The 15,923-nt window shown below is 40.5% G+C and overlaps 1 protein-coding gene across 2 annotated transcripts; it reads right to left on the bottom strand.

Moving 5' to 3' along the window:
• Positions 1-505: 505 nt before the first annotated feature.
• Positions 506-3,529, bottom strand: LOC115482180 (olfactory receptor 1019-like). 2 transcript variants are annotated; one of them, XM_030221781.1, is made up of 2 exons: positions 3,514-3,529; positions 506-1,440 (listed from the first exon to the last, which is right to left on the bottom strand). In XM_030221781.1, exons 1-2 carry the CDS (start codon positions 3,527-3,529, stop codon positions 506-508), a joined length of 951 nt encoding a protein of 316 aa, XP_030077641.1. The 2 variants fall into 2 exon arrangements, with proteins under 2 accessions (XP_030077641.1, XP_030077648.1); XM_030221788.1 differs by lacking the exon at positions 3,514-3,529 and having other exon boundaries at positions 506-1,450.
• Positions 3,530-15,923: the final 12,394 nt, after the last annotated feature.

Below are 15,923 nucleotides of genomic sequence, written 5' to 3'. Positions count from 1 at the left end.
GTTCTTGTCAGTGTATATGGGGTATGGGCTTGGATCCATAGATGAAGAGAGGTCTCATTATACCAGAGTGCTACTTTATAACCATTCACACTAATAGTTTGTGTCCTCACATTACACACCCTCTGACCAGGGACAAGGTAATCTGTGTTACCCCCACACATCCTAGTCTGCCCCACTGTTCTGCTGGGATGACTGTGTGGCCAGTATAGTAGGACTGCTGGCCCCCAGACATCCCAATAGCTTGTTTTTAGGTATTTTTCTCTTGTACTGTTTTTGTTTGAAAATGGCCACAAAAGAAAGATGCACTAAACATAAAAACATCTAAAACTGGGTCATTTTCAGACCAAAAAGATAGATGGATTTGGATGTCATATTAAAAATGCCCCTTTGCATGTTCTTTCTTAAATTATCCTGTGTAGGTTGTAAACATCACTCAATGCTCCATAACAAAACAAATAAATGCAATTACATGATAGAAAATGAAGTCATGATCTTTGCAACAATATTATGACAGTTGTTTCAGTACTGAAGATATCATTTTTTTCAATGCTTGCTTGACATCCTGGTTTCTCAGGCTGTAGATTAGAGGATTTAACATGGAAATCACCACAGTATAAAACACAGTAGTCACTTTATCCTGTTCCTGTGAATAGCTTGATCTGGGTCTAAGATACATAAAGAAAATTGTGCCAAAATATAATGTAACACAAGTCAAATGGGAGGCACATGTGGAAAAAGCTTTGTGTCTACCTTCCGCGGACCGGATTTTCAGGATGGTAGAAAGAATGTAAGTGTATGAGATCAAAATCACCAGAACAGAGCCAATGCTAATGAGTCCAGCAAGGACAAAAATCATCAGTTCATTAATGAATGTGTCAGTGCAGGAGAGAATTAACAAAGGTAGAAAATCACAAGCAAAATGATTAATCACATTCGATCCACAGAACGATAAATGAAAAGTGCAGATGGTCTGTATTAGAGAATTCAGAAATCCTCCTCCGTATACAAATGTTACCAACTGAATACAGACTTTTTTAGTCATAATGACTGTATAAAGCAGTGGGTTACATATGGCCACATAACGATCATATGCCATCACTGCTAGTAGAAGACACTCTGTGCTTCCAAAGCCACAAAATATAAACATCTGCATTCCACACCCAAGATATGAAATTGTATTGCTTTTTGATAGGAAGCCAGTCAACATCTTGGGAGTGATGGTGGATGAGTAACAGAGGTCTATAAAGGACAAGTGACTGAGGAAAAAGTACATGGGCGTTTGAAGATGAGGACTGAGTCTGATCACTGTAATGATGACCCCACTGCCCAGCAGGGTGATTATGTACATTAATAAGAACAGAACAAAGAGTATTATCTGAAGAACTGGATCATTGGTCAGCCCAAGAAGAACAAACTCAGTCACTGTGCTGTGATTTGTCACTTTCATTTATACAATATATATTATCTTCCCTGAGGACTTTGAAATTAATGATTTCAATAGCACACAGATATTATTACTATAATATTTAATACCTTTAGATGCTAATTTAATGCACATCCATTGTATAGGGAACTACATTTCTTGGAGAGCTTTATGTAGGAGAGTAGCAAACATCATCTTCCTTGATCTGAAGTCAAAGATCTCCCAAAAGGCAGAAGTTCTCTAAATAGCATGCAATGTTTAGTTGAAAATCTCTATAGTAAATGCATAGACAAAGAAATAATTGTTATAAAAGTATGCAGTAAAAATAAATACAGGTCAATATTCAACACTATTTATCAGGCAGGAGAGCCTCCTGCCTGCTTAAATCATTTTCAGCTGGCTAACTGCCGATATTCAGTGGCACTAAACCAGACAATACCATTGAAAACTGGCATAAAATGGCCATTTTTGAGATGGACTACACAGGGGCATTACATATGCAGAGTAAGGGAAGAGCTTAGAAATACGTGGGTGCAGCTTTTAAACAGTCCTACATTTGCCAGGTTAGTTATAAAGGTGCCAGCTCTGAATATTCATACCAACTGGCACACTTAAACTGTCCTGTCCTCCCTGCTACACCCCCATAGTGAGGGCCAGACCTCCTTCCTCCCCCTGGAAAGGCCCAGACCCTCCCCCCCCCCCCAGCTAAACTCTCATAGTCCCCCAAGTCAGGATAGCCCCCCCCCCCCCAGACCTACCTAAATTCCCCATTGTTCCAATGGGGTGATAGGGGCAGGAGTGAACCCTACTCGCTCCGCCCCCTAGCAGCTGCCTCTAGAAAATGGCTGCAACAACCTCTCGCAGTAGCCTCACTGTGCTACAATATGTATGCAATAAACTATGAGAAACTGGAAAAGGCAATTGGTACTATTTTCTTTTAATAAACAAACGGAAAGATTGTGGTGATATTACAAAGAAACAACGGGATTGATATTTCAAAGCATTTATGCAGTGAACATCAGGTATTGGATAAGAGAGTTATTGTTGTTATTAAATGCTGGACTTCCAAATCATACACTTTGGATGGAGAAGCCACAGATATTCCAGGAGCAGTGTGTAAACTTATCCATAAAAGTGTGATAATCAGCTGCTATATGGATTAATATACCTGTAGACATGGATTGCACAAATATCAATCCTGATGTTATCCATTTTGGTTTAGGGTTGCATTCTCAGCAGTGAAGCCAGAATGAATAGGCCTGCTGAATTAATAGATAATCCACTTATCTTTATGGGGTGGTCAGCCTTTTGAATACTGTCTGTCTTCTATGTTTGTGCAGCGCTGCGTACGCCTTGTAGCGCTATAGAAATGCTAAATAGTAGTAGTAGTAGTAGTAGTAGTCTCTATATTTTATCACTGTTTGGCTGTCTTCATAGACGTCAGGAGAGTAGTTGAATAGACTTCACTGTTGCAGGGTGAGTGGACTGGGAGAAGGACAGTGTTAGCTCATGGTGAAATAATGAAGTGGATCTTGACTATATTGAGAAGATCATATTAGGCTTGAATAGTTCATTTACTCGATTGAATGTTGGTCCCAATAAATAAAGAGCTTGCTGAATCAGTTCATCATGTTGCCACAAAATCTTTATCAGCAGCATTTCTACCTGTTGCATGAAAAAGAACTGTTTGACCAGAATTGACAAAAAATAATCTGAGTAGAGATGATTCCAATACTTATAGACCTATATCATCCCTTCCATTTTTGACCAAAGTACTTGAAAAAGTTGTCTATAACCAGCTGTTGGATTTTTGGTCTAATGAAAATATGTTGGATAAATTTCAGTTTGAATTTTGATCTCACCATAATATTGAGACATTGCTGTTTATGAACCATGATGAGATATGTCATGGTTTTGAATGTGGTATAAATTATATACTTATTATGCTTGATATTTCAGCAGACTTTAATACAATTGATCACGAAATTTAGAGTCAAAGGTTAATTGTGCTAGAAATAGGAGGTTTGGTATTGAATTAGTTTATATCATTTTTGAGAGATCTTTATCAATAGGTCTTTGGAAATGATGACAGATCCCCTTGGACATTGTTAACAACCAGAGTACCTCAAGGATCTTCTTTATCTGCAGGACACATGCTTCCAGTATCTGCTTACATTTGCTATTACTGATCTTCAAGGGCTCTCGACTACCTCAATCGCCTCCTGATTACGTTCTGTCCAACTCGTTCACTCTGCTCTTCCCAGGGCCATTTGTTGCACTTCCCTTCTCACTCCGGTTTATGTTTACAGATCTCCCGTGAAATGGCATTTAGTTACATTGGACTTAAATTATGGAACTCTCTCCCACTCTCACTCAGATCAGAAACATCATACACTAAATTCAAAACTCTGTTAAAATCCCACCTCTTGATCCATTTATAGATCAGACTTTGGATTTGGTAGGATTGTATCTCTGTACTATTGAGAAATGGATGTTGGCTAATAGGTTATATCTGAATATAAATAAACCTGAATTTACATTATTGTCAAGTTTTAGTGATTTTTCATTTCCAAATGAAGTTTGTCAAAAGTAGTCATCATATAACTTGCAAAATTATTGAAAAATGTAGGGGTAATGGTTGATTCACATTTATCTATGAAATATCAAATTGCTGCAACTGAAAAAAATTTTTTTACAAGCTTTTGATGCTGCATCATTTGAAACATACTTGGAAATTTAAACACATGTGCATAATTTTCTAACGTGGGGGGAGTGTGCCCAGCAGTAATGGGCGGTGCAAGGCCATTGCCGTACACAACCCAATTACTATGTGAGCCCTTACTGCCTTCTAAATAGGAGGTGGTAAGGGCTCAGACAGTAAATGGACGTACGCCAATGTTTTTCTTAGCGCACAATCATTTACTGCCTCCACTGAAAACAAGGGGTTTTATAGCTGCAATAAAAAGTGGCCGGAGTGCATGGGAAACCCACGCACGTAAATTACTGACAGACACTTTTTAGCATGGCTTAATAAAAGGACCCCCAATGTGTACGAGTACCATTAACTGTATTAAAATCATTACAGCAGAAAGATAAGAGGTGTTGATCTGCAAGTGCTGATGCCGTGCAGATAGAGAGCAGATCAAATACGCCAAGCGATGAGAGCAGCAGATTATTTATTAAGAACTGATGAAATAAAACAGTGCTTGACGTGGCCACATTTTGTCTATGGATAGGCTGTGGCAGAGGCTTCAGATCAGACTCATTGTTCAAACCATTTGGTTTACAGTGTTATATCTAAAAATAAACCTCTGTTCTTCCTGTAAAAGAATTCTATCTATATTACCATCTGTCCATGAATGGACAGAAATGTAAAATCTTCAAAGAGCTGATTATGAGTGATTGCATTTTCTACAAGTGGCTTCTCATTCACCTTTCTCTTGATGGCACTTTTATGCTCTATGATGTGCTTATTGAATGCATTTTTAGTTTTGCCAAACATATATTAAACTGCATGAGCATATGACAGCATAAATCACATTCTGTGCTTTACAATTAGAAAATTGTCTTAACTCATAATGAACCCCTGTAACTGATTGAATAAAGGTTCTTGTTTTTAAAATCAAATGACATACTAAACAATTATGACATGGGTAGTGTCCAGTAATAGTGGCTACCCAATTCTATTTTTGAGGGGCTGGAAGGGCAGAGGGTACTAAAATGTTTTATACCTCTTAAAAGCAACCGGAGAAATGTGGCAAAACCTTCATAATATGCTAATGCGTCCTAAGAATTCTAATGATATAAGATAAATGTTCATACAACAAAGTGCAAACAATTTTATCATTCTTTTCCTTTGGTTTCAAGTGAAGCAAGGACCTTCTATTCTGAGAAAATGCTATCTTCAGTCTTTCCTTAATGTTTTTCTCAGGATAACCCTTTTCTCTGAATCTAGTCTCTATAATTCTAGTCTGCTTTAAAACATCTTCTCTAGTAGAGCACATTCATTTTACTCTGAGGCAGTGGCGTACCAAGGGGGGGCGGTGGGGGCGGTCCGCCCCGGGTGCACGCCGCTGGGGGGGGGGGGTGCCGCGCACCTGTTGGCTCTTCGTTTTCATGCTCCCTCTGCCCCAGAACAGGTTACTGTTCCGGGGCAGAGGGAGCATGGAAACGAAGAGCCGACAGGCGCGCGGCACCCCCCCCCCCAGTGGCGTGCACCCGGGGGGTTCTTTCGACGGGGGGTTGCGCTGTACCCAGGGGTTCTTTCACCGGGGGGGGGGGGGGTCGCGCTGTTCTGGGGGGGCACTGCACCCGGGGGGCAGGGTGCATCGGCGATCTGCCCTGGGTGTCAGCGCCCCTAGGAACGCCACTGCTCTGAGGAGACTGCATTGAAACCATTACAGACAGCACAAAATGCAGCAGCAAGAATATTGATCGGAAAAAAAGTTGTCTTGAATCTGAATTACCTTTCTTGCAAACTTTACACTGACTTCCTATTGTGTACTGGATAAGACTTAAGATCTTACTTCTGGTACACAAAACACTTAATAATGAAGTCTCTGATATTATATCATCACTAGTAAAAAAGGCCCGTTTCTGGAGCCAATGAAACGGGCACTAGCAAGGCTTTCCTCTGCCCCCCGCCCAACCACCGCACCTTCGTCGTCACTGACGCCATTGCGCCGCCCTGCTCGCCGTCGATGTGTGACTGAATTGCTCCGCCCTCAACGTCATAACGTTTGACGCGAGGGCGAGGCCCAGAGACTGGGTGATTTTCGTGGCTTCAGCACCACGAACTTACGAACCTTGGCTGGCTTCAGTGACGTCAGAAGAGAATAGAACGTTGAAGGTGAGTTTTATATATATAGATCATTAAGAGCATATAAACCATCTCAAGGTTTGAGGTCAATTAATCAATGTCTCTTGGTTGTACCAAGTTTAATACAAGTTCGTATGTGTGAGATCTGTGAATGTATTTTCTCTGTTCAAGGTCCAGTATGCTAGAATGCATTAGCTGTGAACATGAGATTGACTGCTAATATAGCAGAATTTAGGAATAAGCTTGTCTATACTCACTGCTTACCCTAGCGCTTAGAGTGAGGTGCATATTTAATGTAAATAGGAAGATGCTATACTAACACTCTGCATAGTAGATGACGGCAGAAAAAGACCTGCACGGTCCATCCAGTCTGCCCAACAAGATAACTCATATTTGCTGCTTTTTGTGTATACCCTACTTTGATTTGTACCTATGCTCTTCAGGGCACAGACCGTATAAGTCTGCCCCGCACTATCCCCGCCTCCCAACCACCAGCCCCACCTCCCATCCACCGGCTCTGGCACAGGCACAGACCGTATAAGTCTGCCCAGCACTATCCTCACCTCCCCAGTCCTGCCTCCCAACCCCGGCTCTGGCACAGACCGTACAAGTCTGCCCAGCCCTATCCCCACCTCCCAACCTCCAGCCCCGCCTCCCGATCTTGACTAAGCTCCTGAGGATCCATTCCTGCAATAATACTGTTTTGTTTGTCTAGTTTGTGATAGTGTACTTTATCAACCCATCTACCTAATACATACCCATGTGACAACGACATTGACCCAGACTATATCTCCCACCTTACTCCCGTCTCCCTTTCCTATCTCTACCTACTCATCTCTTCTATTATTCTGGTATACTTAACTTTTACTTTAACAATATTCTGTATTCCCTATTACTACGTAAGCCGCATTGAACCTGCTTTGAGTGGGAAAGCGCGGGATGCAAATGTAATAATAAATAAATAAATAAAAATATGTTTGGTTGTAACATGCTGTGATTATTGGATACAGTGGGCTATAAATTTCAATAAACTAAACTAAGGGACAGGGGAAAAGTATATGTTGGAGACAAGATAAAAGCTCAATTCCTGATTATGTTAAGCTTAAGGTGGCTGTGGATCATCCAGAGAACAATTGCACACAAAAGGCTAAGATTTTTGTCTGGATTCTGGAAGAAGATTGCGGTGCAGAAGCAGTGGCATTCCATGGTTCACTTCCACCCGGGGCGGATCACTGCTGCGTGCCCCCCCCCCCCCCGGCTGCAGGGCAACACGGCACCCCCCCAGTCCCCACCTGTCTTACCAGCTCCGTCCACCCGGCACCTCGTGCGACTCTGCACTGCTGTAAAAGAAGAAAATAGCCTCGTCAGCCCTTCCCTTACTCTCTCTGTCCCGCCCTCTGATGTAACGTCCTATTTCCTTGAGGGTGGGACAGAGTGAGGGAAGGGCCGACGAGGCGATTTTCTTCTTTTACAGCAGCGCAAACGCGAGGCGTCGCACTACAAAGCTGCCGGGTGGATAGAGCTGGACTCGCCAGCAGAGCACTCCCCCACCCTTTGGCACCCGGGGCGGGCCGCCCCCACCGCCCCGCCCCGCCCTTGGTACGCCACTGTGCAGAAGAAGAGTTGGGAATAATCAACATGAAGACAGTACAGAAAATGATAGAAGAAATCAAATAGTCAAGGGAATGGGAGTAGAGAAAGAAGAGAATGAGGCCAGAGAATGTGGATACAGCGGTTAGTGTACCTGGGTTTAAAAAAACAAAGGTTTGGATGAGTTCCTGGAGGAAAACTGCATAGTCTGCTATTGAGACAGACTTCAGGAAAGCCACTGCTTGCCCTGAGATTGGTAGCATGGAATCTCGCTGCTATTTGGGATTCTGTCAGATACTTGTGACTTGGATTGCCCACTGTTAGAAACAGGATACTGGCTAGATGGACCATTGGTCTGAACCAGTATGGCTATTCTTAGACCATTCTGATTGTTAATGAAGAAGGTTCAACCAGAAAATACACTAAGGGGTTAACATCACTAACACAGTGTTATAGCTATATAATTTTGTTTTTGTATAATTTTTGCCTATTTAATCATCTAATTTTGAGATTATAATTGCAAGTTGAAAAACCTAAGTTGGACAAAGAAGAGTAATTACTGGGACAGACTTTCGTACTAAGCTATGCTTGAATGCCATCTCAGCAACATTTTCTAGCCTATTTCATACAACTGCATAGATGAATGCTGGATGACAGTCCAGATAATGAAGGTGATAAGATGAGCATTTTACCATTTTCATTTGATCAGACAAATCTGTATTTTTTTTAAACAATCTGCTGTTGAGGCATTGATTTGGGCATTGATTATGTCCAGATTGGAATATGAAAATGTCTTATCTGGCAGATTAGGAACAAGCAGCAGGAAGTAACCTTCTCCCATGTGCCCAGCAACAAGAAAGCAGAGGTGGCCAAGGGGAAGACAGGACAACCAGGATATGTCATCAGTTCACTATGAAACTGACTCGACATGGCTGGGGTTTGACATAAATGCTTGCATCAGAGGTTTGTAAACCAATAAAAACCTCACATCCATATACAAACTTCATAAATATTACAAAAAAAAAACATTAAGATCAAATATACTACTACTACTATTTAGCTGCACAAACATAGATATAAGAGATTATAGTAATTTATAAATAGTAATTTAAATCAGAACAAAATATGAATGTTAAAACATAAATGTAAAACTTAAAGACAAGGGAACTGAAATTTAAAATTATGTAAAAAAGTAAATACACTTCAAAAGAACATATTTTCCACTGAAATTCCAAAATAATGGGTAACATACAGAGGTCCTTTCACTAAACCGCGCTAAAAAGTGGCCATCGGAAGTTTTAGAGAGCGGGTTTTCCGTACGCTCTAGCCACTGTTTTAGTGCCTGAGCCCTTATTGCTACCTATTTAGAAGGCGTTGGGGCTCATGTGCTACTCATGCGGTAATCGGGTAGCATGCAGCAATGGGCCTGCACTGCATGATTACCACAGGGCATGCCTACTCCTTGCCCCCCAAGCTAGAAAATAAAAATGATTTTCTAGCATAGGAAACAGCGTGCGATTAAAGCAGAACTACTGCAATGCGCCTGGGTGCACCCAGCCGTAGTGCTGTTTTGCCACCTGCTGCCCATGCAGTAGCACTACTGTGCCTTTGTTAAGGGGTTTCACAGATAGTTCAGCGCTGTATCTGTTGATTTCCGATCTGACAAAGAAGGGCAACCTTCAAAAGCTAATCAAAAAATGTATTATGTTATGTCCAATAAAAAAGGTATCATCTTATTTTCTTTTCCATGTTTTATTTTGTTTTGTTTCTATTGATTACCTAAAATAGTGGGAAAAAAACCCCCTAAGTTGAATAAAAAAAACAAAAATGAAAATCAAATGTAAAAAGTCATAGATGCAAGTATATCAAATGATTTTAAACATAAACAATGAGAAATAAAAAAATGCGTGATCTAAATTTCTCTCATATTGCATAAAAAGTCAGTGTCTACATCTACAAAAGGACCTGGAGTAGCCTAGTGGTTAGTACAGCAGACTTCGGAACTAGGTTCGACTCCCACTGCAGCTCCTTGTGACTGTCAGCAAGTCATTTAACTCTCCATTGCCCCAGGTACAAAATAAGTACCTGTATATATGTAAACCACTTTGAATGTAGTTGCAAAATACTACAGAAAGGCAGTATATCAAGTCCCATTTCCCTTCCCTTACTAAGCTGCAGTAAGTTATGCACTTACCCCCAGGCTTTTTCCTCCCAATTTTTTGATAATTGAGTTCAATACTGTTTATTCAGCTACATATGACATTACAGCAATACTTTTGATAAACAGGAGTTTCTTGTTTTGTTAGTATAAACTAATGTCCTCTTAAATTCTGGTTGTGTATTTTAGAAATTTAGATTGGGTATTTTTTTATTTTTCACTTTTTATGTTTAAAAGTCACTGATATACTTACCTCTACGTCTTTTTTTATTTTTATTGTTTTTTTTTTAATTCAGCTTAGGAGTTGTTTCACTATTTTAAAGCTGAGAAATAACTATTTTTTGTGTTATTGTGGAATTTGTGTGGTAAAAGAAAATTGGTGCAAAGACTTTTTTAAAAAAATGTATCATGTCTTGTTTGAGAAGTTGATGAGAACGTTGTTTCTTTCTGCACAATATTACTTTGCTCTTAAAAAGAGTCCTTGAGTTGTGAATTGTTCAGTTACTGTTTGCTTTATGACCAATTCATTATATTTAACATGATTGTTGTATATTAAGGGCTCCTTTTACAAAGCAATGCTATGGATTAGTGGCCTGCTGAATCCAAAGAAGCCCATTCAATTCCTTTGGGCTTTTTCACATTCAGCACATGCTAATTGTTAACATTGTATGGTAAAAAGAGCCCTATGTTTGTAAAGTTAATTTTTGAGAGGAAAGTTGAAGTGAGAAGTTTATGAAACAGAGATAATAAATAACTAAATCCAGGTACATCTTTAATAAATATCTTACACCTTACCTGAAGATTGAAGAAATAGTTTTCATGTCTCTGTTACACTCAATTTTTTTTTTTTTTAGCTTAAGCAATGCTATTTATTAAAACTATGTTGTTTAATGACCTTTGGGACATTATCTCCAAGGGCCAGAGATGATTATAAGTTTGTCACATGGAAAATAAGCAATTGCAGACACTTACAATAACTTGGATAGAAAATCAAGTTGAAAAATACAAAATAGTTCTAGAAGAATTATCATTACATTTGAGCAATACATATTTTTGTTGGAAGCTTTGAAATTCTACAAATACAGAAAATAGAATTTATTCCCAGTACTAGGCAGTAAAATACATATCTTTGGATTGTACAGATTTCTATCTCATGTTCATATAATGACTAGCAGAAAATAGTTTATGGGAAATTAAATAGATCTCCAGATAATTAATGAAAAGGTCTCACTCTTCCCCAGTATACCAACCACCTCATAATCGAAAGTAAAAGACGCCCATATTTCGACCCAAATCGGGAGATGGGCGTGTTTCTCTCGTGGGTGACCAAATCGGTATAATCGAAAGCCAATTTTGGTCATCTTCAACTGCACTCTGTTGCGGGAATGAACAAAGTTGATGGGGGCGTGTCGGAGGCGTGGTGAAGGCGGGACTGGGGCGTGGTTATTGGCCAAAGAGAGATGGACGTCTTCGGCCGATAATCGAAAAAAAAGGCACTTTTACTGCGATTTTGGGTCACTTTTATAGACCCTGTTTTTCCACGAACAAGCCCCCAAAAAGTGCCCCAACTGACCAGATGACCACCGGAGGGAATCGGGGATCACCTCCCCTGACTCCCCCAGTGTTCATTAACCCCCTCCCTCAAAAAATACCCACTTTAAAAACTTTTTTTCCAGCCTCTATGCCAGCCTCAATGCCATACCCACCTCCATGACAGCAGAATGTGTTCTATCCTCTGACAGCCTTTCCCTGGTTCTGATGTGGCTCTCGGGTGAGTGTGACACCTTTTCTGTTATGGACTCTCTTTGTCATTGTTGGACCTTTTCTGTTATGCCCACTGCAGAGTCACATCAGCAATGCATTGTAGTGGGTGTAGGGTATTGGGCTCCGTAATTCCACTAGCTTGTGGTAAACGCTCATGATGTTGGTAGTTGGTAGACTCTACTCCCATGGTGCTTTCCCCCCTGCTTTCTGGGTCAGAGTATGCCCTGTTTTGTTTCCAGTAGTCCATGAGGTAGTGGCCATTTTTGTAAGACAGTTTTAGATTCCTTTCATGTGTTAGCCACGTTATAGAACTTACTTCTTACCTTGAATGTTGCTGAAAGAGGGCATTGTACAGCATTCTGCCATTGTACAGCATTCTGCTAATCTCAGTACCAGGGAGACTCGTTGCCAGTGGGACACAATCTCCGATCTGCAGTTAACTGTGAGTAAACGTGCTTATTCCAATAAAGGACGTTTTCGGAGAGATTAGTCTTCAGGTGTGAACTGGTGTGCCAAGGTTATACAGCAGCAACAAGTCCTAGAGGCCTGTGTGTATGCAGGTCCCTGGAGCACTTTTAGTGGGTACCGCAGTGCACTTCAGGCAGGCGGACCCAGGCCCATCCCCCCTACCTGTAACGCTTGTGCTGGTAAATGGGAGGCCTCCAAAACCCACTGTACCCACATGTAGGTGCCACCTTCACCCCTAAGAGCTATGGTAGTGTTGTACATTTGTGGGTTTTGGTGGAGGGGGTTGGGGGCTCAGCACCCGTGGTAAGGGAGCTATGCATGTGGGAGGTGTTTCTGAAGTCCATCGCACTGACATCTAGGGTGCCCAGTTGGTTTCCTGGCGTGTCAGGGGGGCCAGTATACTGCGAATCCTGGCCCCTCCCACAACCAAATGGCTTGGATTAGGACATTTCTGAGCTGGGCATGTTTAGTTTCCATTATCGCTAAAAAAACCAAACGCCCAGCTCAGAAACGACTAAAATCCATGGCATTTGGTCCGTATAAACCGTACTTTCGAAACGAAAGATGGACATCCATTTTTTTTCGAAAATACGGTCTGTCCCGCCTCTTCACATACCCGTTTTTGGACATAGGTGTTCACGTTCAATTATGCCCATCCACATCACCTTCATCATCTTCATCATAATCATCAATTTCTGACACACTTTCTCAACATAGAGTGCTCAGAGGAAGTAACAATAACTTACCTCCCTGTTTACTAAGACGTGCTAGTGGCTGCCATACGCTAATGCCGATAAAGCCCATTCACTTTGAATGGACTGTGTTGACATTGCCGCACGGCTTAGTAAACAAGGAGGTTAGATATTAAGCAATAATTTTATGTGGACTTATATGTTTAGGTATCAAGTATATAAGCATGTCAATATACTGTTACAAAATGCTGACCAGTAGAATAGCAATCTTAGTAAATGGAACACGAACAAACACATTCTCGATAGAATAGGGTACTCGACAAGGTTGTCCGCTCTTGCCATTGCTTTTTGCTCTCTATTTAGAACCACTCATGTACTAGACCTAAAGACCCAGATATTATAGTACAACTACTACTACTTATCATTTCTATAGCGTTACTAAGCGTACGCAGTGCTGTACTTTTGAACATGAAGAGACAGTCCCTGCTCGACAGAGCTTACAATCTAATTAGGACAGACAAACAGGACAAACAAGGGATAAGGGAATTATAGCACTCCCACTTGGTAAAGAGTATTTAAAGATATTAGCGTATGCAGATGATATGCTGGCCACTCTTGCGAATCTGCATTCTTCATTGCATTAATTGATAAGTACAGTGGATATTGCTCAGGTCTGCCACTTAACCTGCAGAAGTTTTTGGTACTCCTGCTGCAGGAATTGGTTCAGAGGCAGTGGAGGGGTAATTTTCTATTATATTGGGCAGGAGAGGCACTCCAATATCTTGGATTGTGGATCCCTCGAGATTTTTCTTGTTTATATACCACTTAACATTCAACCTCTATTGGCCTTTACATCTCAGAAATTACAAGTATGGCAGCTCTTCCCTATTAATTTAATTTAATGTATTTATTTATTGCATTTGTACCCCACATTTTCCTACCTTTTTTTTTTTTTTGTTACATTTGTACCCCGAGCTTTCCCACTCATGGCAGGCTCAATGCGGCGGGTAATGGAGGGTTAAGTGACTTGCCCATAGTCACAAGGAGCTGTCTGTGCTGGGAATCGAACTCAGTTCCTCAGTTCCCCAGGACCAAAGTCCACCACACTAACCACCCTAACCACTAGGCCACTCCTCCACTCAATGTGGCTTACATTTTTCCATAGTGGCGATCGCCATTTCCGGGATGAGAAATACAAATTGGTATTGCGTTAGAGTTGTTGCTCTATAATATGGTGCTCATCCCAAAGGGCTATATTGTTCCAAATGTTACCCCTTTGACTTACTTTTAAGCATAACTGTGAGCTTGAAAGAGCACTGATTACATTTTTATGGTGAGGCAAATGAGCTAGGGTGCCATTATCGGTGTTGAAATTGCTCAGAAGTAAAGGTGGCTTAAAGAAGTAATGGTGGCTTAGGGTTATTGGACATCCAACCTTTCTCTTTGACATGCAGAATGAGACATATTGCTGACTGGTTTTGGGGTGCTTCTTACTTTTCATACACAGCCGTGGAGACAAATATGGGCGCCCCGTGGCAATTTAGTAGTTGGTTGTACTCCTCACCACCCCCAGTGGCCCTTGATGAAGCTTGCTCACTTTTCTATGCTCCCCTGCATGTGGTATGACATCAGGTTTGCAAAATCTTGGCTTTATCTTTACACTATATAAAACAATATGATATTTACCATTTTGTATATAAACAAGCTGAACTTACATTGTTTCAAGGAAATAACAGTAAACTTGCTCAATCCGAAGGGTCATTAAAAGCTAAATGTAAGAAATAGGTTTTCAACAGGGTTTTAAAACACAATAGTGAGATTTCAGATCTAGAGTCTGAAGGCAGGTTATTCCATAGGCAAGGTGCCAAAAAATAAAAAGCTGCTTGGTGGATTCATGACATGGACTAGGAGAAGACAAAACCAAATGATTGGAATATAATGGCCAAAGTACCTGAGCCAGAGCGAAAGGGATAATCACAGAGGAAAAGTAAAGGTTTAGCTGAATGCACAACCTTGTGAGTAAGGAGAAGAATTTTGAATTGCATCTGATATTTTACTGGAAGCCAATTGACTTGTTTTAAAAAAGGAGTAATATAGTCAAATTTCTTTATTTTGCAGAGTAATCTGGCAGCAGTATTGTGCAAAGTCTGTAATCAACATATTTGAAACTGTGGAAGGCCATTGTAGATTGTATTGCAGTAGTCTAGCCATGATAAGACATATGCATGAATCAGAGTTTGAAGAGAAGTAGAATCAATATAATATGAATAGAATGAAAAAGACATAGCCAAAAATTCCTGTCTCATAACATGTGAAATCTGCTTATGAAAAGAAAGACTAGTGCCTATGATAATACCAAGATACCTAAAAAAGTCAACTGCTGGGATTGGAAGACCAAAGAGGACAGGAACTATAGACGGTGTTGACTAGTCCCCAGTAATCCAACAAGCAGTAATTTTTGCAGGGTTAAGAACAAACTTATGTAAATAAAGCCATTCCAAAACTGGATTGCAATGGAGTTAAATTTGGGGCTCATTCTGATGTGGAGAAAATAATAAGAATATTATTTATTTATTTATTTATTTATTTATTTATTTATTTATTGCATTTGTATCCCACATTTTCCCACCTCTTTGCAGGCTCAATGTGGCTTACATTACAACATGAATAGTGGTAATATTTAAGAAAATATACATTTAGTATTGCATAAAGATCTTGGGTAACATGATAACGATAAAGCAGGATAGTGGAATAACAAGCAAATATCGTGAGGCAGTTCTGGATTTATGTGTAAGGGTTCACATTTGTCAATCTTTTTGGTGTGCCTTGTCAAAGAGATATGGGTCTTCAGTAGTTTGCGGAAGTTAGTTAGTTCATAGATCGTTTTTAAGTTGCACGGCAGCGTGTTCCAGAATTGTGTGCTCTGGTAGGAAAAGGTTGACACATGCGTTAGTTTGTATTTTAGACCTTTGCAGTTGGGGAAGTGAAGATTAAGGAATGTGCGGGATG

Source organism: Microcaecilia unicolor, chromosome 1 (genome assembly GCF_901765095.1).
Source record: "Microcaecilia unicolor chromosome 1, aMicUni1.1, whole genome shotgun sequence".
Taxonomy (NCBI): Eukaryota; Metazoa; Chordata; class Amphibia; order Gymnophiona; family Siphonopidae; genus Microcaecilia; species Microcaecilia unicolor.
The sequence above is the reverse complement of the archived record's forward strand: the minus strand, read 5'-3'. Positions and strand labels throughout refer to the sequence as shown.